Source organism: Branchiostoma belcheri, unplaced genomic scaffold, assembly GCF_001625305.1.
Source record: "Branchiostoma belcheri isolate BF01 breed outbred unplaced genomic scaffold, Haploidv18h27 scaffold3, whole genome shotgun sequence".
Classification (NCBI taxonomy): domain Eukaryota; kingdom Metazoa; phylum Chordata; class Leptocardii; order Amphioxiformes; family Branchiostomatidae; genus Branchiostoma; species Branchiostoma belcheri.
Genome location: NW_017803909.1, coordinates 1,508,559 through 1,532,817, shown reverse-complemented (window position 1 = coordinate 1,532,817; position 24,259 = coordinate 1,508,559). Strand labels below are relative to the sequence as shown.

The window sequence follows — 24,259 nt, the reverse complement described above, 5'->3', positions numbered from 1 at the left end:
ACTTCCTTCTGGGGGCAGTCTTTTTTGTGACATAGTGGGTGACCATGTGTGGCATGAAGAATTGTGATTGTCACCACACAATTAAATGACAAGCCTATTACCTTGCTAGTTGTATTTCACCTATAGGGCCTTAGTATAGTCTGAAATAAGCATTTCATAGCATGGGATCAAGGTAATTTAAGAATTGAATGGTATTCAAGAAAAAGCACTGCATATATTTGATGGAATGTAGTTGTATTACATTTTGAAGCAGAAAATGAGTGAGGACTACCTATTAGTAAGCGTTCGTAATTAAAAACTATTACAGACAGAAAACCTTGATATATTTCTATATAACCTATATAACGTTATAACCTATATATAGGAATACCTCCCCACCACCACCACCACCACCACCACCACCACCACTGTGTTGCTTGAACTGGTTAAATCTGGCCTCCTTCCCCTACATGCGTACATGGGTTATCATGTACCTGCAATAACCTGCCATTGATTCCCAGGCACTTCACAGGTCAGTAGGCTTCAGTGGTGGTACAATGCATGTATAGACTTTTCTTGAAAAATAGCAAAATGATAAGCAAGAAATGAAAATATGAGACTCTGTGTGTATGGATGTTTAATTACCACGGACCCCGAAGAAGAAAAGTGCGCATCAAATGCATCTTTAGGAGAAATACAATTTGTGAGACTCTAAAACTGGCATCTCATTCCTAAATTGTTGTTTTCCTAGAGTGACCCTAACGTCACGTATTATTTGCCATCACTGTGGGAGGGGGGCGTGTCCTCACATATGCAGATACATTTGTGTACCAACCTCAGGAAGCATCATAGGCCCAGGCCATGTCTTAATGGTACATACAAGTGTATATACCTTTGGAGCTCAGTCAACATTGGTCAAAATACAATCATCGTCAATGTATGGTACACTCTTATTCCTTCCTGTGAGTTAAACCCTGTAATTGATTGTAAGTAATCTACAGCAAGATGCAGCACACCTATACAAACGTACACTGTACGTGTAATATCTAGACTGTAATGCCCGAAATAAGATCCTATATTGTAACTTCATCCCCTCTTCAGCTGCTGTGTGCCATTCCCAACCTTTTCCTTAAGTGAAAAAGCTCCATTTATCTGAAATATTTGTACCTGGCATGGACCATTTACTACTATGTATTACCAAATGATCCATGAGCATGTGAAGGTAACAAATGCTGCAATGCAATGGTCTGTACCATCTTCAGGAAGGTAAGAGGATGTGTTGCAGAATATGTTGATGATTTGGAAGAGGAAAGTAACTTGAAATGATTGATATTTGTCAAGGTCATAAAAGCTTTGAAATAATATAACCATGAGCCTGCATGTCTTTCAATTGTAAGTTCATTATTGCAGAGAAACCCAGTGAACGATAAAGCACAGAAAATCAATGCCTTCTGAGAATGGCACTTGAGTACAGGAATTTTGTAACATTAATACTGTTTTTTCTCTGTTTTGCTTGTTCAGCCAAATATTTGATTTTGTAGTGCTGAATAACATTTGAAATGCTGGTGCAAGTAATTTGCTGCTTTCCCTGGATTGTAATTTACAGTAATGTGTATGGCTGATATATATATAAATTATATATACTGTCGGTACCAGTTTAGATATATGGTAGAGGTATTGGAAAAGTGGTTTCTTTAGCTGGCCTGTGCCATTGATTCCATGGTCGAAGCTCATGACCATTAATCGTGTTTCATAGCTGAGATATTGGGTGGTGTATCTTTATTTCAGCACCTGGGGAAACTGATCACTGGGCAATATTAGCTATACAGGAATGGGGTTCAAGGGAATAATTCACCAGATTTATGAAGATCAAGTCGCTACTGTCCACTCTGTCTTTTTCTACATCAGCATGACAGTGATATAGGGCCAGAATATTTCACTTGATAAAAGTCCAATCTCACTGAGCATACAGCTATGGACCTGCAAAATATTATTGAAAGGGCAGCTTTATTGCCAGCACTAGCCAGATAAAATCATTCATTTTGAATGCTTTGGTGGGGATGATATTTTATATACTGTACAGTAATATACACTTACAATTCTGCTCTAGAGTATTTACAGCTACATTTATATGAAAGCCAACAAAAAAAAAAGTGATACCAGTATGTCTTATGAGATAGAGAACCTCGACTGTTACACCAAAGCATGAGTAACTATTGTATGTAACATTTCCCTTGGTAATACAGTAACAAATGAAGTTTATCACAAAAATCAAAGCACTAGCTGGTGTATTAACAACAGCAGAATGAAGGGCTAGCTTGATGAGATGTAATGTCCACCTAACCCTGGGCTGGTGACAGCTTTACTGCCATACAATGTATAATTTATTCAGGGCTTGTCAGGAAAACATCACATTTACAGGCCGAGGATATTGTGCTATATGGAGTAATAAAGGAATCTGGAACAATCAGCAGTAGAGGTAGAAAGCCTCTGTAATGTTCCCCAATGCCCCATGAAATATATGAAGGATACTAAGACAAGAAAGGCAGCCTGTAACAAAGTGAGTGGGGCCTAGAAGGTACACACTGTCAGTGATGTTATATAACGTTTCTCAGATAAATGCACCATTTGACATTATTATTCTGCATCATTTCTAGGACATGTCTAGATTCTGAAACAATTACATCGCATTAGTGGTTATTACTTCCATTTTATTTTTTTCAGCTTGCCCCAACAATACATGGCCAAAGTAAAACCATTCATCAGCCGGCGATTTCTGACATGTCATGTTCAATATGAAGGCTGCTACATCTGCCACTTACCCCACATTGTGAGCCCCATTGTCCCTTCCCTGGGTTAAGTGTGAGGCAGCTGTCCAGAAGGGACACCATCAACACCACACAGCAGTCCAGCCTCGTGTCATCAATCACATACAAACCCATTTCTACCCAATTTCTATCAAATAGTCAACCATAAACATGTAGCAATCCATTACGCTTTTTATTCAAAGTGCAACCGTTACACAGGGGAACGCAGCGCTCGTGACGTGAAACTGACCCACACAACGGTCGCCATTTCAGATTATTATACCACGCTGTGTGTTATGACATGACCTATAGTTCTACATTTCTTAGGATGATGGATAACTGATGGCATGGCTCAGTCTTTCCATCTGACAAGATACTGGCCATTCTAGGGATCCCTCATAATGCTGTTATAAAGTCATCCCTGACCCAGTAACAGTTTTTCCTAATTGACCTGTGTTCTAAGCATCCAGGAGTCATTATAGAGTGTTCAGGCCACCCACATAAATTATCCCACCTTGTTGGAGAGGTGCCCCTGCACAGAACAGGGGAATCCCTGTTGCAAATTTGAATGCGAATCCAAGATACTGCGTAGTTTAGTGACATCATACTTCCTTGCAACAGGATCCATGTTGTACACATAATCTAGTTGCAAGCGTTAACATAACATCTGTAACAAATTATAACTTTTTCCCAGCCAAGATTTGCAGGTGTGAAAATGTATGATATTACTAAGCCATAAAGGTGCCATGCCAACAGTAAATCTATGAGGATTGGTCACATGTAATACTTGACTCACTAAGTGATTCCTTGCATGTGTTTGGAATTTACCTTCCTCTCCATCACTGTGACATACCTGCAGTATTAAGATTTCATTTCTGATGCATTTGTAAACTGTACAAATGTCATAGCAATATTATGTTGTATTTCAAGTGTTAACTTTGGTTGTGTTAATTCCAGATATACATGCACCTTCAAGTTTGTCATATTCCTTAATAATGATTTTGGCAATACCATACTGTCAGTCAGTCCACTGGAATAGATCAGCTTGAAAAGAAACTTCAGCTTTGATTACTGCTATCACAGTTTAAGAAAATTCTTCATTGTCATAATTTCGCATAAGTTGTAAGATCTTGTTAGCAAGACAGAAACAGGCCCAAATTTTTTACATTGAATTGGTAAGAATTTTAAATTGAAAAGTTGATGCCATTTGAAAGTGGCAACAGTGTATGACAGTATACCGCGGTAGAATAAAATCTGTTGAAAAACACTTTATATGTGGACAAAAGTCCTGATGATATAGTATGCTACGCCAGAACAAGTAATTTGTGAGACTTGTATGGTAAATCATCATCAAGCCCTCCAACACACTTATGATAACTATTGTCATAAGCAATTGACATAGTGAAAAAGATTGAATCATTATTTCCCCTAGTGCCTTCGATGATGATATTCATGAGCCTCTGCCTTCTTGTTTAAGACTGTAATCAAATCCCAACTAGAGAGCAGTGAGGGGAAAAATACCATCACATTGTAAAATCAATCATTCACAGCGCGTTAACCCCTGCCATTGTTCAGTCCAGGGTATTGTTAGAACATGGGGGTACACACTAGAGCTGGCACTGTAGCATTCTGCCATCCTTCTTTGCAACTCATTTAGGCAAGCATAACACTCCCTTGGACTACAGTCTTGGCTTTTTAACACCCCATTTCTATTCCGTGATATTTGGGAGTAAAGTAGCTTGGAAATTCCTTCACAGGAGATTTGCTTATCAACAAGGCTGGTGGTGGTGGAAAGGCTGCTTCCCCGGAGAGTCAGCCCATCCATCCTACAACTGTCAATACTAGATTTCCTGCAATCGCCTCACGATTAATGCACAATATTTCATGACTGTGTTCCACTCACCACCCATATATGCAATAGTGTTCACCTCGAGGCAGAGATGTTTGTTTATCACACAAAGATGCAAAAGAACGTGCAGATATTCCCAGAGTAAGAATCATTTCAGCAATCTTGGGTTCGTAGTCTTTAAGTAATTTTGTGATGATTTTATTTTCAACAGTTTCGGTTATTATATTCCCATCAAATTTTCCATGGACAAGCATACCTGTAAATACCTACCTCTTCATTGATCAGGCATTCCAGGGAATACCATCATCCGACAGTCTCTTAAATATCAAACGTCCCCAAATCTCAGCCACAGTTTCCTGAGCTGTAGCCAACCTCAGACTGTCACACCATAGCGATCCGGCCCATCATCTTCACTTGTCGTAGGAAATGCTACATGGTCCCAGGTGATGATCCCTACACACCTTCCATACAAAACAGCTACAGGTCGGGGGATGGATCCCCGCACCATCAAGCAGCTGCAGCTCCCCAGTCGTAGCAATCCTCCGTGTGGCGAGCCGAGGACTGGTTCATCCCCACAGTGTAGCAAAGGCTGAGTAAGATAGGTGCTGTGAAACGCAGATGCCCTGCAGGTGGCTGCCGGTGCTGAGCAGGGATTGGTCGACAGAGCACAGCTTTCCAACAGAAATCATAGCCGTCTCCCTGACTTGCGGCTCTTCCAGGTGCCAACCCTCCTCCCTCTACAGGTATTGGTGCTTGGCATCAGTAATGAAGGGGAGAAACCCAATGTCACAATTCTATATATTTTTTACCATATATCTCTAATCTTGCACAAGTTGCTTGCTGTGCAGACACAATGGAAAGAGACAAATTTAATTGTTAATTTCTTTTTACCTATAGAGGCCTGTTGATCACTTATTAGGAAACAATTCACAGATTCAAAGCTGTTTCATCCCATGTAGTACCCCCCTCTGGACAGCTCGGTAGATTTGCAAATCAGAATTCAGCAACAGTTGGATCAGCATGTCTCATAGTCTCAATTATTTCTTCAAGAGATGTCATTTTCATGACCAACTGAGTCTTTTCATTTAATAAAATTACTACTGGAAACATGCACAATCCTCCAATAACCATGTTAGACATTATAAATCTGATGATGCCAGAATCTAGTAGGCAAATCAATGTACTACCGGTTTTTGTTCCTCAAAGTCTTGATAATTTGTTGGAAATTGTATCCCAGGGGTGTCAATGTTCATGTATCCCATTGCTTTGACAGTTCCAGAGCATAGTAATGAGGAACCGTGATAATCATTGTAAAAATTTCATGTCAGAAATAAATATTTATTGTGTGAAGTTATCCCTCAGGATCAGTGCTTGCTACTGCATTTCAGTGCTCAGCATGAAAAACCCTTTGTCCCTGTAGGAATTGGCTGGAAGGATGAAATGCCCGTATATCAAGCAATTTGAAGCAATCATGTCACACAATGGTACTATCTGCATAATGACAGCTACCTCCAGACCCTGGGGGGACTGGCCCCATGGAGAGAGTTACATGTATACATGATTGTGTATGTTTGAGTAAAAGTGGACAGGGTAAAGCCAGGCTGTTCCCAAATAACTGTACAGACGGGAAGACAGGGAGAGAGGAGTACAAGAGGCAAATTCAGAAAAAAGACAGCACTCAGAACACAAAACTCCTGTGTAACATAACTTGTCTCTTATATCAAGGAGGTTAAATACAACATACCAAAAAATTTAGATCATACAAATCCATCCAAAACTTTGTTAGTTTTCCAATTGATATAGTCAGCTATTTAACATAATAACTTCCACCTTGATTGTGATTATAAAAGAGTTCCAAGTATTGAAAGTTTGTGAACAATATCATGCAACCTAAATATCGTGGACTGGGTGAGTATTATTTCATGCAGTAAAACCATGGAACTGTCCCTGTGCGTCAAACTAAAACCATACATGGCCATAAATTCTTTTAGATATGATTTGGCATGATCATGTTTTTATAGTGTAAATACATTAATTTTGTCCAGCACAAAAGAACAATTACATTGATAAATCATATCTAGTTTCATTTTGAAGAAAATGACAGATTTGGGGCTGCTGTTGTGGCTGTTCTTTGATACAGACATGACCTCTGTAACCTTATTAGAAAGCAAAGGTCAATATAGAGGGATGATTTACTCCTGTTTTGCTATTATTGCATGCATACATAAAATAGACCAGTATTAACCAGGCGTTATAGATAGGGTCAGGGCTTATAAGATTATGACAGGTCTATGTTTCTTGATTTTATGGGTATACTTCCATTAACATGTAAGTCTGCTTCATGAAGAATGGGGCATAAATTATAATGTAACAATATCCCCAACTTTAAGATTTATCTCCAGTCCTAAGACAGGTACTGTAATCTTTATGTCCATCTATGTATTACTGTAGAGTAATGAAAGATTCCAATATGACATCTTTTTATATTAATATTAGAGGAGTACTGTCACTGTAATGAACATAACATTAAACGTTTATGTATGGAATGTAAGATGTTTTACAATGAGGGTCTCCTGGAAGGAGGAGGCTGAGATTGTTATTGTGTTTTATAATAAGATACATGTATAGGGAACAGGATGGGGAAGATGATAAAGTTTAGTGTGAGGAAAGAATTGCAGCAAGATTGTCATAGACTTACTCTACGGAACCCATTTCCAAAGATACAATGTGTGTTACAGTCTTCTTTTTAATGAAGCTATGTCCAAATACATAAAATCTTCCAATTTGATGCTTGCCTTAAGCACTAACTGCTCATTTACAAAGCATGCATGAAGTGTCAGAAACTTTCCCAAAAGACTTAATTGTGCATAAAGGACAGTTTCCTGACTTGTCCATGTAGAACAAGGCTTGTCATGGTCCCAAATAACCCTTGTGATGACCACCTGAGACTCTGACCACCTTCCAAGCCACTGAAGCAAGAAATGAACACTTAAGATAGTAAGCCAGCAGCTGGCTGTGATGGTCACCACTTAAAGCCAGCGCTGCCCCCAGGCCAGATGACCTATATAAACGCTGCAGGTAAAATGCTTTCAAGGCAGTAGAATGTGTCCCTTGCTGACACTTCTGTCTCAGCCAAGATGATTTCAGGTAGATTCCGTAATAGAAAAATCATAAATGCCACAGAATACTATTTCTAGCCGAACCTGAAGTGGTCTTGAATCAATTTTCCGCGAAAATTGAGTGCAATGTGCTTGAGGTTGTCAGAGAAAAGTACAGCCTTTAAAACCATTGTGTGCGATTGTAAGTTAGGCATGCACTTCCGAGATGGTCAGTCTATTTTTTATGTTTTTATGGAAGGGTTTGGTTTGGTCTGTGTGGTTCTTTGTTTCATTTGTGTACAATGATATTAGGTGGATTTTTATACTCTTGAAGATTGTACACTAGGTAGGTTTTTAAAGGGAACTTTTATTGCATTCGGAACTATCAGAAGTATACTGGCATGGAATTGATGCAGCATAAAGATTATTCATTCATAAAGAATACAAATTTAGTAGAAGTTGCCCACGAATAATATGACTGTGACTACTAAATCCAATTATATTTAGTATTCACAGTGAAAACTATCAATATTTGTCAGCAAGATACCCTTTTTAGTTGCATTATTACGTTTCCTTATTTCACAAATGAATAACATTGTGTGTTCTTACCAGTTACAGTCTTGGCTGTCCACCAACACTTTGCAGGTTTCCACTGATTAGCATGAGTAATCCTGAAAGATTTAATGCTATATCCTTTAAACTGTTGAGAATGTCCAGGTTTAGTTGCGCTAGAGAAAAATATGTTTGTTGTGACAGTCGCCTTAATCCTTGGAATGAGTGCCTCAGAGCCATGCCTAGAAATTAGCTGCCTCTAAACTGCTTCCAAGGTAGTAGAATGTGTCCCTTGTCGGTACTTAAGGGTGCATGGAAGACCATTTAGTGGCTGAGAATGCAGCTAAGTTCCTCTGTAGATTGATTGCTGTGATTGTGTTATCCCCATCAACCTAGATAATGGGACCTGACAAGATTTTCATTTATATCTAAAAGTATGTTGGCTTATGAATCATTTTCAATCAAACCAGGGATGAGAGGGGACTCGAAAAACAAAGTAAGCAGCTTATGCTTATCTCATTATTTACACGTTTTTTGCTCATTTTTCAAACCTGTTTGTCAAATATAATGACATAGATCCTCTTCTTTATGCAGTTAACTTGTCAACATGATTTATGATAATGATATTCCAACAATTTTGCTCTTTTTGCAGAGGAAAGTTAGAAAACTATTGATAACTATTCCTGTTGCATTGAAGCTGCAACACTAAATGTAAATCAGCACTTCACACCTGCATTCCTGAGCCTGGAATAGGGAAAAAGGTCACCGATGGTATCATACATAATCTTGTAATAACAGTAATGCTGAAGGATGCCTGTGTAATTTTTCCAGACAATATTCATATGCACATGATTACAGCCGTAGTTCACATACATCATGCCATGCCTAGATTACCTATAATTATTGCACTTGTCACATTGAGATCAACACGAATTCATGAGATTCCTTTGAAAAAGTGGAAAGTAATATATTCCATTGGTGAAGGCCATGGGGTTCCGGAGCAAAAGCTTTCAGCCAGGAGTGCATTAAGACCTTTTGAAAGTCCCCTTTGGGAGCAACCATTTTCTAGGCACAAAGGGTCTCCGGTAATGCCTCCAAGTAACAGCATTAGCCAAACTTCTATAGCTGAACTAATGTAGTGGAATTAGTGCCTATCCCCTACAGGTGATGGGAGAGGGCAGGGAGGCAACCTTCTTGCAGTAACGTGATTAAACATCGGTTGGGCTGGAACTACAATATATGGGTAAAGGCACACCTTGCAAATTAGTTCACACCTGGGATGCGAACTTCAAGTTTTTTCAGGTACTTAAACAATCTGTCACACAAGACAGAGTGCTAAGGTCTGACAATTAAGGCAGGCTGTTCTCGCACGTTATGGTTTCATTCCTGCATACAGGTCAGGAAACATGATAATTCTACATGAATTATGGTTACTTTGTAAATTTATTAGGATATAGGGGAAGCACTGCATGTACAACCTTTCCAAAGTTGTACAATAAATATCACTGTGGGTGTTGTTAACAAAAACAGATACTGGTAAACCAGATTGCCTCATATTTGTTGTTACAAGGTATTGTCCCCCTGGGTAAACTTTTAAGTACTGGCAAGTATTAGATTTTTAAGACTGTAATCTTAGCTATAAATTTACTTCATCATCAAGAGCTGTGTATAGAAATAGATACTAAAGTCAAGATGTCTCCAACTAGCTTTTATCAAAGATATAGAATCACATCATTCACATTATTCACATAGTTTATAATGCAACTTGAACAAGAGAAATACTGTTTGAATAAAAGCTACATGTAATCTGTGTTGGTAGAGTCCATAATGGTCAAGTTTAAAGCTTTGATCCAACACCAAAAGGGAATCACTATGAATTTTCGGTCAAACTCGTCAGCATTAAAAAATACTGTAACAGTTGTATAGGAGTTACTTCGCTGTGCTGATTAAAACTTGATGATTGGATTTACATTGCCATCCGCCATCATTTTCCCGAATAATCTGACAATAAAATAGGATAAATGTCTCATCAACAATGCAAGGACTTCTCACAGAATAAGCTCTGAAGCCGCGGATTTGCTTATTCATCACCCTTCTTACAGCAACTGGTGCGTGCACCGAACAAGACTCTATGTTCAGTCTTGATGAGAAAACTGTCAATCACAGGTTCTTAGTGCCTGGATGGTGCATGCTGGGGGCTTCCCTGGGGTGATATGAGGATTGGGATTAGCATGAATGGCATTTGAACTACTTCTAAAGGTTGAGTAGGATCATAACTGAAAAAAAAAAATATTCAGACTGGCCACTTCCCTTTGTAGGAGTGTGTTGCATAAGGAAGATTAAGACTACCTGCTATTCACACCATGCCTTCCCAGCATGTACAGATGTATCATGCAGAGCTTACAAATTGCTATGTATCGTTCAGTGTTGTTGTTAATTTTGTGCCTACTTTGCTTCGCTGCACTTCAATATTCACAAATACTCAGTAATCTTTTTGGCTATCTATCTGTGAGGCTCTGCTATCCATTTTCCTTAAACTTTAAGTTTGTTTTTCCATTGATGATGAAAGAAAATGTTCATGACAACTTGTAACATAGTTGACTGTAGATGCTAACTACAGTATATTCGTCTAAAAATGGCTGTGCTTACCTTTAGTAGGGCAATCACATAGTGTAATTTTATGAACGCTCCTTCATAATGTAGTTAGAGCTTCTCAAAAGTAGTACTTTACTAGATCTTGCTTCAAGTTCAGATCTTGTAGTATCTTAATTTGAAAAAGACTTAACTTCTCTTAATAAGTTTTACCATCATACAGCAGTACTATAATCACATTTTGTTGGTACAACATTTGTATCACAGGCAGCACTATATAATGTACGTTTTTGTAGTGAGGCTACATGTAGACAATTTGCAGCAGGTTGGCTTAAAACACTTAACTCAGGAGATACAGCAGCATGCACCGTCTCAGGAAGTCTTGTCACCTGAGCTTACTCCACAACCTGTGTCCCACTTTCCTTGCCATCAGCATGCATGGGATTGTGGTCGCTTGTGTTTTCCTTGTCATCAGAAGTCTCACTCCTCCCGCCGACACGGGAGATTAGGCAGAAGAAGTGGGGTGCTACCTGGTGCCTGTACATTACATGCCGCGCAGTTTCATTGCTTGAACTATAATGAAGTCCACATATTTCATATCACAGCTGGGATGCTGGCATCATTATTACAGTGCCACCCCAGTCGTTGACACGGGAAATTAGACATCCAGGGGACGTCACAGTGTCCTGGCTGTGTCTCAGTCCATTTGTTTTATTCCTGATGCTGTAATAAAAGATGTATCATTCCTGTACACGTTCCCCCCTTTTGTATGTGTACCTGTGTCCTGCTTTTTAACATTTTAGACAGCGTATTGATTCTGAAGCAGCAGTCTTGCCAGTAGCCGTGTGTTGAAAATGTCCCATGTTGCTGGGAGGTATTATTATTGCATACATGCTCAGGACGCCTCCGCCCATGTTTTATGACGAGGGTGATGACCACAGTCCCATATAAAATGTCCTCTGGTCATATTCCGCAATATCCAGATCGTAGATTTTTAAAATGAATTTCCAACGTTGTGTATAATGGGCTGTAAACTCAAGTCATTGAGGTTGTATGGCTGTTTATAGCAAAGGCCTAGAAACCATGTTTGAGGAATTTTTTGTGTGTGATTTGTGCAGTCTGTTGTGAAAATTGTAACTGTTTCGTGTTGAAGTCTTAGAAGAAGAAGTAATCATAAGGAAGAAAGCAAAATACCTTCTCAAAGTTGTAGATCTTGAAGCTACATGAAATGATCACTGGAGTGATGGATAGGCAGATGGTAGGATGGATGATATTAAGATGGATAAATGCTGTGATTGAAATGATGATATAAGAGAGTAAGGATGGGTGTGGTAAGGAAGAATGAGTAGAAAGTTAAGAGAAAGGAGAATGGACACAAGGATGAGTACAATTTACTACAAATGATCATCAAATTATGACGATGTGATAAAGTGTGATTTTTTCTGTTAAGTCATTATGTCAGTGTCACGTCACCTTTCATTAAGCATATGCTTTTTGTTGCCATTTGCAGGTTTGGCAGTTCTCCAAGCCCAGGATTAGCCAGGTATGTGATTCTCACATCTTTAACCTTTTTCTAGTTCATTGTTAACAAAAAGCTGCTTGGCCTTAACTTTATAGGTCCAGTATTGTGGCTATTCTTCCGCAAGGTCCACCCCTTATAGGGCCACTGTGCATGTAATTAGCTAGAGCACATGGGAAATGTTAATGTGTCAAGCTAGACAATGTTCTCCACACATGTTACCAATGCAACGATAAGTGATGTCCAAGAGGGAATCGAGCACATTGTCAGGTGAGACAAAAGTCTGCCACTGGGTAGGCAACACTCACTCTCACTCATCTACTCTCCGGTTTGTCGTCTGTTGTTCCCCGTCTTCTGAGGGTTAGACGCAACACTTACAAGAAATCCTGGCGCACACATAATCACATGTATGTAGGTCTATGGACCATTGAGAACTCAGTCAGTCTCTGAATGCAGCCAGCTTTTAAAATTCTGTGTAAATGTTTGCTATTGCATGAAAAAGAAGTCTTCAGAGTGGTACAAAGGATTACAAGAGAAAAGAAAGAAGCACAGAAGTGGGCCTGTGTGTAGGTTACCCAGGAAACTAAGTTTGGACTGTAAGTTTTCTTGACAGAGCAGACATAGGGTGTTAGCAGCTGAGACGTTGACAAATGGTGAGACTTAGTCCTGTTTTGTGTTGCTGTATTGAGCATATGCACGGCTCAGGCTTGGTTCCCAGCAACCATTATTCGGATGTAGTGTGTCATAAAACAAAATCACTGAAAGAGCTACGTGAAATAGATGTAAAGATCGTTGATGATCAGTCGCTGAAATTACATTATTAGTTGTATCATAGCATATTTGATACATTTATATCTAACATAATAAGCTACAATTTACATTACAGGTTCAAGATGAAGATTGTCACATTACTAAGTCCCTGTTATGTATATTTTATGCAAATAATACACAAATGTAAAGGTTCTGCTTCTAAAAGTCCACTTGTGTGCGTGTACACATTGGGTGAACTCAATGACAACTCCACACATACATTTACATGTACAACACAGTCACACAGGATAATATTCTCAATGTACATGTATGAGTCTATGACTCTCCTTGTGTTTGCCAGCCTGTTCGGTCACCTTTGACTCCCCACTCAAACCGTACGTGCTGGTCAGCCAGTTTCACGAGTGAGATTTAGCTGACCATTAGCTCTGCGTGGCTGCGCAAATGGTCCGTAGTCACATGGTCGTCTCCCAAGGCTCAAAATTGAAAGCTACCTAGGCCATCAAGCGTTTGACCCCTAACCTATGGACAATGGAGGTCGGGGAGTGGGAAGTGCCCCATTTTCTAGCTGAGTTGGCAGGTGGAGGTGTGGAGGATGTGGTCAGGAATGGTAATTTCCTTCATTAACATCTACACAGTAATGGTAAATTACTGTCTTTGGGACACTTCAGTGCAACAGGTTACAGTAACAGTTCTGCACTAATATTCACATTAACATGTCACATAGGTGACCAATACTTACATACATCAGATTCCTTTTTTCACACCTCCAGCAGAGACTGTTTTGGAGTACAGTGATTGTTTTTTCCTTTGTTTAAATCTTGGATGACACATGGGGTAAGGTATTGAAGGACATTCTGACAGGTGAAAGTCGTAGCAGCTGTGCAGAAATCATATTTCTATCTGCTTTGAGTCATGTTCTTCTTCTACAAAGACAAGTAGTTATGTTACCAACACAGTGTGTCGTTAATTTTGATGTTACTGAAATATTGCCTGTGGAGTTATTGCACTACTACTTCAGCACCATGGACAGCAACATTGTTTCAAAACTCTTTGTTCAGTATTTGATTGAATTGCTTTATGATGTTAACAACATAAGAACAGGGGATGCATGCTGTGCTGTAAAATGCCACCAGTCCTTCTTTCTCCTAATTGTTTCAGTCAATTTTAATTCACACTGGCACCATTTTCCAATCTGAACTTTTTTCATAAGTCAATTTTTCCCGATTCAGTATGAATCAGGCATTACAAATGTAGAATCATCCCCATATCTTCATTTGTATACTTAAATATTATCAAAAGCATGCTGCTTGAGTGTGGTAAAATGTTAGACAAAGTTATTTTTGAAAGTTTTTCTTTTAGATCAGGAAACATGCAGGGTATTTTCTTGAGATGTAAAAAAAATAGGCCACACTAATTGCCCGGTATAAGTGTGTGGTACAGAATGTTAATTTGGCTTGTTCTACTGATGAGGAGATAAACACCCAGCAGACATCTCCCTCTAGGAGAGCTCCAGGGACTACTTGATTGACAAGGCATGGGGAAGAATATGTCATCAGGCTGAGACAACCAGGCCCATGTGCTCCCTAGAATACAACTGTGTCTAATTCCTTCCTCCCCAGAGGACAGAGGAATGACCTGCACTCTCATTACCCTGATCAATGGTCCGTTTTATGAATTTAATTTCATCTATTAGGCACTTTTCGGCAAATTAACACCCGTAGTATCAGCATACATGGTGGTGAGCTCGATTCAGCTGAGTTGGATGGAAATAGGAGGATTAGTATTCCTCATCACCTGTAAAATGCAGTTAGACCCAGGAGAACCATGGGAGAGCATCATGTGAATGGCAAGTTTTAAAAGTCATTTTAGAGTGAATGTAAAGTTCAGGATCCTCTGTTGCATGTAACATGCCCTCATCTTGGGCTGAAATCAGTATGTTTTTAATTGTGTTGGCATCTCCCCTGAACTGCAATTACAATGTATATATATTCTTTGACATGGACGAAATGTAAAGCTTTATGACTGATGGCGGTAGCAATTTTAGAACTCTGTTAGAAAGTTTACAAAAAGATAAAGAAAGTAGAAAAAACAAATACAGAAATAGAGTACAGTTGTATAAAAATTTCCTAGTACAAAAATTTGCTAGTACAAACTTTTGTACCTTATGATTTGCAAAACATTAAACAACAATAACCCCACACAGTGGGCCTTTTTAATCCATTATAGAGAACTTTGCTTCTGCTCATTATTATGGGCAGCTGCAGTATATTTTGCTGTCTGAGTAATACTGGTACCCTCATTTCATTCCATACAATGATACTTTCATTTGCTGTCTATACTCTATATGCTTGTGGTGTACTTAATGAAAGTAGCATAATTGCAAAGTCAAAATGGTGTCAACATTTTCATCACATTGGTATTTTGGAGAGACTGTGAGCATGAAGATCTTAACAAACATGACACTTCATTACATGACTGTGCACCTTATTAGGACCTGACAGTGACTGATTCTGTGGTTGGTAAGCACTGCTCAATGGGTGTGAATATTTATGTTAGTATGATCAGGATGATTTGCTGATAATTAAAGATATTAAATGGGAGACATTACAGCTGGGAGGATTGAACACTGTGAATATTAATTCTGCCTTCCTGTTGCCGTAAGATACATGTATGAACACCCTGTGGATTTCACGGCTCTGGGTTGATGCCATCACTTCCCGGTGGCACTTGCAGTTTTGAGGTTCCACACAAAAGATTAAAAGTTCACAGCAGGGAGATATGCAAGACTGGATATCTTTAAGATAATGTCACAGCCTCAAACTGGAATTATTACACCTAATACATGTATTTATTTATGATCTTTACAAACGTTTGATAGTTTTAGCTTAAAAGTGATTGACCAAAGACACTCTTAAGACATTTTGCGAAAATTTGGGAAAATGCACCTGCTGCCAGTATTGAAAAATATTATGGACAAACATGTCAGTTTTTATAGTCTCAGAGTCATACACATTTTTTCACACCTGCACATTGTACATATACATGTACCTAGTTAACACAAATTGTGACTACTTTTCCATGATTTTGTTATCTTAGTGTCTCCATGACAGGTGCAAAGTCAGACAGCATTGTGCCTTCAGTATGCACATACCTCTTGCAAAGTACACTTAGATAGTTCTAGTAACACCCAACCCAGTTGCTTAAATATGACTGCCAGCTACAAGTAATTGATATTCCCAAGTTGCAGATCAGAAACCTACTATTGATTACTATTCACCGGCAGCAAATACAGGAAACCAAGAGATCTGCTGTTCTACTGGAAGAGATTTCAACTTTATCCCTGACTTCTGATTTTGTCAACTAATATAGACAACATATTAGAAGTGTTCCATGCATATCTTTGACTGTTCCCTTTCAGTTACCCTTCTTTACATAGTATAGTATTATGCAATGAATTCTTTTTTAATTTTGCTTAAAACCATCTCTTTTATCCATGTTGAAACAGGGACACATCCATGTAGGACATGCAGGGGCATACTAACCAGGGAAGGCATAACCCCTGATGAGGTTTTAATAATGTCATGTCGCCAGCCACATTTTCACATTCGCCTCCAGGGAGTGCGGTTCCTGCCACTACGTATGCATAGCAGCCAGCGGCAGGGCACATCAGCGCACTGCCTGCTTCTGCCATCAGTGGCTTAATACGAAGCATACCAAAATTACTCTGCGTAATGAAAGGTTGAGTCTTTGCTACGGTTTCTCTGAGTGCTGGGATGGAACCATTTCCGTTCCAGGGAAGAACCAATTTCAGTGGCCTGATGCTATCTCCATATTCCACCACAGTTTCCCTTTTCCTTTTTGTTGAAGCTTGTCCAATCTCAGACCAGTTACAGAGTGGTGGGCAGACTAGAATACTAATAACACCGGGTGTCATCACCTCTTCTCAAGGTTTGATAATGTCGTGTCAGCGGCTGTCTTTCCCATGTCCTTTGGGACCTCTTCCAGAAAGACATACAAATTTGCCTGTAGGATCAGGAGGAGCTGGCATTGATACAAGCTGCTTATCCTTTCACTTGATTGAAAAGGAATGTCTACTCCATCGTCCCTGCTTTGCACAGAGTCTCTAAGGTACATTGTACCTTGTCACGCACCAGGCCAGGCCAGCTAGTACTTCACAGTCACATACATGTACTTGAATGTGAATCTGTCCAACAGTGAATTAAATGTCCCTTTTGGTAGGGAACTTCCATTATTCAACGAATGCAGGCATCCAAGCTTGACGTCTGAAACAGTCCCTATATTTTACTCTAACATTGATGAACACCTGAGTATGAAGACCTGGGTTCCCTGGAGCCAGTTCTGATAAACATCAACAGGCTGTACAAGAACTAGTGTTTTTCCCCCACTAGAAAACAACATGGCTGCCAAGTCTCATACTCATAGCTGTATGCTGGAAGTGAGCCAACATGTTGGTTAGAACAAGCAAACTTTCACCACAAGAATACATTAATGTACAAAAGATCTTCAGGCTATTCCAGAGGCACCTGCAACACACTGTAAATGCACCTAGATATGTACCCAGTGAAATGAGAAAGCCATGCTTAAAGAGTATCTGTACAAGATAGTACATCAGCATCTGCTATTAGCCTAGGAGAACTCTAGCATTACTGAGTTTTTACAACCTTTTAATGTGCTTGAGATTGTTGTTAAGGCTCTTTTTCCTAGGTCTGTAAAATTTATTAGAAAACAACAATGTTACTGTGACATTCTTCTTCAACATTCTTAGAATCAGCCTCTATCACCACCAAAATGTGCTCCTCTCACATATACGATGATGGTAATCCTGACAATGAGACCAAATGCCGCTGGATAAGCCTTGTTTATTCAACCCCCATTGACTGATTGCTTCTGGCATAGTGCTCGGTAGATATGTATCAGCTCTGTGCATTTTATTCTGAATGTGAGAATTCTGATCACGTTTAACTCTATGCATGAAAGGTCTGCATTATAACAAGCGGGTAAAGGAATTTGGTACACGGATGTAAATGGTTACATGTAAATTGACAATTTGGTACCCATTGAAAAGTTCAGATATGAAGAAGTTTTGCTGGAAGCAACATGTTGCATGATGATGATGATGATGCATAATTATAATAACTCATCATAGATTTAGATTTTTGCATATTTCACAGCAGGGTGAAGCCAGGGGTGGTCCCTTAATGAAAGCTTTTTAAGGATATGAGTATAACCCACCCACATAGATTTTCAAGTGTTCATTATAATCCTAATTCACTCTATGAATCTTACTCTTCCTACTATTTTGTACATGTAGATGATGGGAAAACGCTCATGCTGAAAATGCTTGTCTTAGATTTGAGCACTTGAACTGTATGAGGAATGGTAAACATTTGTAGTTAGCGTGTGAATGAGATCTTTAACAATAAGACATGCAAACATGTAGCACTGATGCTGGTCACGTCAGGACTATAACTCAGCCAGGTAATCAGGGCAGGAAGGAGCAGTGGTTGCCAATCAGAACCACCTGCAGTCTGACCTACGACCTGAAAGCACTTAGTAACAGCCTCACAAACCGCCAAATTCATTCATTTACTTACAGTTCAAATAGCTGGGTGATTGGGACTTTATAAGTTCTTTTAGCTTAGGAGTTTTTACTCCATATTAATGGCTTGCCGGGCCTATGTGCCTTCCCGTGGGTCAACCAGTTGATGACCTTCAACCTCTTTCCATTCACGGCAGCCTCTCAGAGGAGGAAGGATGTTGAACATGTTTTCTAGACTGGAATGAAGTCTTTTGAACTCTGACAGCCACTGATTACAGTTAGACATCCTAAATTTTGCAATCATATTGACGTGGCGAGCACCAGTGTTTTGACTACCTGAGAAGGCTTGATGTCCCATTTATCCCTCGGCATGCAATTTACCCCGCACATCTCTTCCATAACCTTCTGCCCTTGGCTATGTCACTTTCAGTTGCCCTCAAAATTTGCTGGAAGCTTTTTGCTTTTATGCTTTTTCCATATCTGACCCTTGCTGCTGGGCATGTCCCCTGTGACACCTGTTTTCAGGGTGATGCAAACCAGTTGAATATTCCTTGAGAATGTGAACAGAGAAATTCCATTCTGCAGAAATGTGTTTTACTAAAAGATTCTTACATCAAAATTCTTTTTTCCTTTCTCCACACAAGGCATAGGCATCCAGGAATATTTAGAAAAAGTACGAACAGAACTGACATCTCCTGTAATGAATGGACTATAACAAATTGAATCGAAGTGGGTAAAAACATTACCCTGGCCAGCAGCTGTTATCATACATATGCAGCGACCCATGTCCCGCCATCCTTCAGGCTGCCATTACAGAGATGGTGGAAGTACACTCTGACCCATGGTAATGGCCAGGGCGGTGAGGCTGTGGGCATGCAGTCCCAGCCCTGCACTACCATTGAATTATGACCCTTTTTAAAATGGAAGCTGAAGATATTTGTCAGAGCCTAGCCTGCCAATGTAAAGAATGGGACCCCCTGAAATAGCCTTTCTTTGCAGTTGTAGTGCTGTGGTGTGATGTTAATCTTACAGAAAGTTGACTCTGTGTGCTTTACTTTTAGAACAAAATTTAGTTGTATTGGCCAGTAGCCAGCACTACATTTCCAGCACCTTGAGATTGGCATATGTCAATATTGTCCCCTACTGAATCCTAGAGTAGACAAAGGAGTTGTTTGACAAAATTTGATACAGTGTTGCCTCAGAGAACCATTCGATAAAATATGATTATGGAATGAAATAGCAAATTTTACTTCTTCATTAGCAAATTTACATACATTTTCTTGCCCTAATTTTGTATAAATCTCATTGCACTGGTACATATTGAGGAGCAAGAAAATATAATCCACACATGGTGTTTATGCTTCAGTAGTTTAAAGCTTCACATCCAAGGTGAACTCAAAACTTCTGGTGCACTTTTACCCTGCATAGACTCGAATGTCCAGTTTGCCATGTATTAAAGATAGGTCCCAATACTGTCCAGTATGAGTTCCCATCAATCCTGGTAGAAATATGGCGAGCCCCGGGTCACAATAGGTCCACAGCTCTCCAGCCCAGGCCATATAGTTTAAGGTACTCCATCAAATGGGACAAAACTGTCCTGCATGCAAATGAAGACCAACCAGTATAACTCACTGATATTGTGTTCCTCCTTGGTGCTGATTGGCCATCTCTCACTTAATCATGACTCACTCACTAAAAATGACTGATTCTTACTGAAATGTTTAAGCTTTCTTTGAAGTGATAGTGACAATCACATTTGCCACATTGCTCCATTGAGTATTTATACTACCAGTATACATGATTTAGAAAAATTTATTCTATTTCCAAGTTTTTACTAGGAAGTAGATAATTTATGTATGTGATGTAGCAAATATATCATTAAGGCCTGCATACCTTTGGTCAATTTCAAGTTTTGCATCAAACCCAAGCAAGTCAGGTCAATCACAAGAAGGCAGCCAGTGGGGGTATTGACCATTGTAAAGGTCAAACCACAATGCAAAATTGTTTTATCAGAATTGGGTTTTTCATTGTGATTCATCTGACAATTTCAGCGCAAATGAGGTCTTCACAGAACATTGGCTCTGGCTACCTTGGGTCAGAACCGTTCTATATTGACCATTACATGAAGTTCTCATTGCAAGTCCCAATAGAGACATTCAATTGTTACATATGTAGTATTGTGTCTCTATTGTGTACAAAACATAGGTGGATTGAGACTCGTGCCATGTAATTATAATGACAAACCACATCTTTAACCCTCAGTATAATTGGCTACGTTTTGACAAACTATAACTTGCAACATCATTTGTCATTAATGTCGTTTTAATAGTTCAGGTACATCTTTCAATGCTGGAAGATTCAAATGGTTTCTGCTGCATTATAAAACTCACATTAAGATACTCCCTGATTTCCAGAAGATACACTTCCTTATAGTAGACCCAGCTCCCAGAATTCCCCATGTACATCTGTTCAGCACAACTCAATTCTTGCTGTAATGGGTTATTCATCTGGGCCATTATGTTGCCATGCCAACTTGCCAATCGTATTGATTTGCCACTCACAGGGGATTGGGAAATGTCTGCATGGAATTAAAGCCTACCGTACACAGGATTACCAATAATAAACTTTGTAACAGCCATTGATTTCCCTTAATGTAGGAAATGCCGCTGTGTGTAGAGATATCCCTTTGGTGGGATGGCGCGGCCTTTTCCTGTTGCACTTTCTTCTATGTGAGACAGACGTCTGCCCTGCAGTTCCGTTAACTTAAGTTCCTTTCAGTACTACAAAAGAGGGCGAGAAATCATGTTTTCATATAAATGATAATGTTACGTAATACGCACCACTATGTTTTGAGTAATTTTAGATTCATAGTTGTTTCAACAACTTCAGTCAATGTTTTCTATTCCAATGTGTTTCACTGACAGTATGTAAATGAGCAATTCAGACATCTGGGTACAATATGCTTCTTTGTGCAATAAACTGAACTGAGGATAAACCTTACTTGATCCAAGAAAGTCCTTTTTAGAACAACAAAATAATAGAAATACACAAAAAGCAGAGCTTACTCCAGTTTTTGGTTGCATCTCTGAGCTTGTAACATTACAGTGTCTTCACCCTGGAATCTTGTCCTCCTTTTTCTCACGTCAATACCTCATTGGGGCCAATTACCTGTCTTAACCAGCTAAATCTGATGGGTAAGTACCAGCCCCAAGACATGGGAAGGAGTCATGCATAATTCACCACTCCTGCCACACCCAACAGGTCACAGCTAGTAGCTCAGATTAATCTTTTTGCAATCTTTAAAAATGTTACAGAGGACAAATCTTGTAAAATCTGTAACTTGGATGTCGTTACAGGCTCTCCATAATTCCCTTTCATAGATAAAGGCCAAAGTAAATAGTAGTCATACTTATCTGTAATCAACAGTTACTACTGGAAAACAATGGGCAATTTTTAGGGGAAGGAAATGTGTTCCATCATGATGTTCCTGTAGAAGTCATGGTGTCATTGAATCATAACCCATGAAGGACAGGGACTGCCCCGAACAGTACTTTTCCCCTTTGTACTAATCTATCTCTTGCAGAAGCATGCAGGGCAGACCTTTCAAACAAGATTACCAAGGGATTCTGTCACAGCCATTCAGACCCTTTTTACAAGGTTACAATGCATCTACATTAAGTGAGCTTGTGCACCATTTAGCCAGTCTTTGGAATCACAAAACTGAGCCGTCGGAGCCATTAAGAGAGAGGAGACTATCACCATATATGTCCCAATTGAGACACATGGGAATTAGCCATTTACAGAAGGCTAAATCACATTGCCAATAGTCACTAGTTATCTTCCCCCCAAATCTTAATGTCTGAAGCCTTAATCCATGGAGGGAGTTAGTTAAACATCAAGATGGGATAGATGGAGAGTCAGACTGCAGGGGTCCTACAGATGCCTTTATTCTGAATTAATTCTCAGTTAGCCTGTCCACTGTGGATATACATTGTATAAATGATAAAATGTATGTCAGGAGTAGCCAGCTCAAGAGCAGTAAAGAAGAGCTAAGACTGAAACCGTGTTAACCAAGCAGAGTTTTGGTTACTTCAATAATATTTCAATCATCATATGCCTGACTGTACCACTAACTTTGTGCTTTGAAACAGACAAGAGAAATTTTGCCTGGCTAGGTAGTCCCGTTTTAGGGTCTAGTGGATGTAACAAAGAAAATGCTCTGTGTAAACACACTAGTCTATCTAAAAGTTCTAACTGCTGCAATGTTTTCACATTTACTTGAGCTTAGTCAGTATGTCAAGGGTTCAAGCTGCCAATATTTCCACCAGAAAAGCAGGATCATCAAAAACAAACTGGCTTTTCACTCTAATTCCTTTGGTATTGAGTGTTATTCAGCATCATCCCCTGACTGCTGTTAAGCATTACTGAGTTAGAGATCCAATATCTTCTTATCAACAAATAAATCTTGATGGCTCACATTTTTATTATGCACCTCACCTGTAAACAGGGAGCTGTATGGTTGAACATAGCCAATCACCTCTAATTTTCCTTGAGTGGGTTGTTATTTTTCTTAACTGTTAATATGGCAGCTGTGAGTATGAAATAGCCAGTTGCTATGGAAGATGAACGAGTGTTGTAGTCATAATGTGGCTGACATTTTTATTTCCAGTCCCACTCCTATTAACAGTATACCATTAAACACATCGTTATAGATTCGTGTACTTTGTCCACAAATTATGTACATGTACTTATCAGATAAAAAATAGAGGAAGTGGTAGAAACAGCTAGTGTGATGTTAAAAGAACTTGTAAAACTTAGAATGACTTACATAAGATAACAGACAACACACACAATAGATTCACTGTGAAAGGTTGCTTTGACTTTTGTTTGTTGTCATAGTTTTATTTTAATTTTTGCATTATTGTAGGTCATGGAGTTCTGGTGACAGAATAAGCTTAAAATATTCAAGTGCACAGTCTGAAAATTGCCTTCAGGGAAAGATCAATGATGAAGTGCCTCTGTATTGACTTGGTGGCAGCCATATCATGAATACTTTGATGGTTGGCCATGTAACCATCTATGGGGCTGTGTCTTATTTAGGTTGGAAGTATAGCCATGGTAGCAGGCATTGTGTTGACCGAACACCCAGGGCTTGGCTTGTATTGATTGATTTACCTTTCAATAACTATAGATCTGCAGACCACCTGTACCTCAAGTTCTGGCTGACTAGCAGCTCTTCCTTCAGGTTTGAAAGGTCACAACAATATTCCGGGGCTGCTTTCTATCTTCTATCTAACATTTAGGAACATGATCCATCCTTGGTGCTTATTGACTATCTACTTCGTAGACTCTTGATATGGCATCTTTTTCTTATACCGGTTGGCTGTATCTCAGCTTATCTGTTGATTTGGTATCTCTCCTTGGTGCTGATTGGCCATCTCTTTAGTACAGTGTTTCTCCTTGGTGCTGACAGGCCATCTCTAACTTAAACTCTTGGTACAATGTTTCTCCTTGGTGCTGACGGGCCATCTC

The 24,259-nt window shown here is 39.4% G+C and overlaps 2 protein-coding genes across 5 annotated transcripts in view; one reads left to right on the top strand and one right to left on the bottom strand.

Moving 5' to 3' along the window:
* The window catches only part of LOC109473741 (leucine-rich repeat and immunoglobulin-like domain-containing nogo receptor-interacting protein 2), a 29,251-nt gene extending 23,935 nt beyond the window's left edge, over positions 1-5,316 (bottom strand). The window contains exon 1 of one of the 2 annotated variants that reach the window (XM_019773744.1): positions 4,903-5,316. The gene's annotated coding sequence lies outside the window, so the exon portion shown is untranslated. The remainder of the gene's footprint in view (positions 1-4,902) is intronic. The other variant, XM_019773743.1, reaches the window with a different exon arrangement.
* LOC109473739 (enhancer of mRNA-decapping protein 4-like) overlaps positions 1-24,259 on the top strand; it is a 73,007-nt gene that overhangs the window by 32,706 nt on the left and 16,042 nt on the right. For all 3 annotated transcript variants that reach the window (XM_019773740.1, XM_019773739.1, XM_019773738.1), the window contains exon 10: positions 12,388-12,420. In XM_019773740.1, coding sequence (XP_019629299.1) covers positions 12,388-12,420 — 33 coding nt within the window. The remainder of the gene's footprint in view (positions 1-12,387; positions 12,421-24,259) is intronic.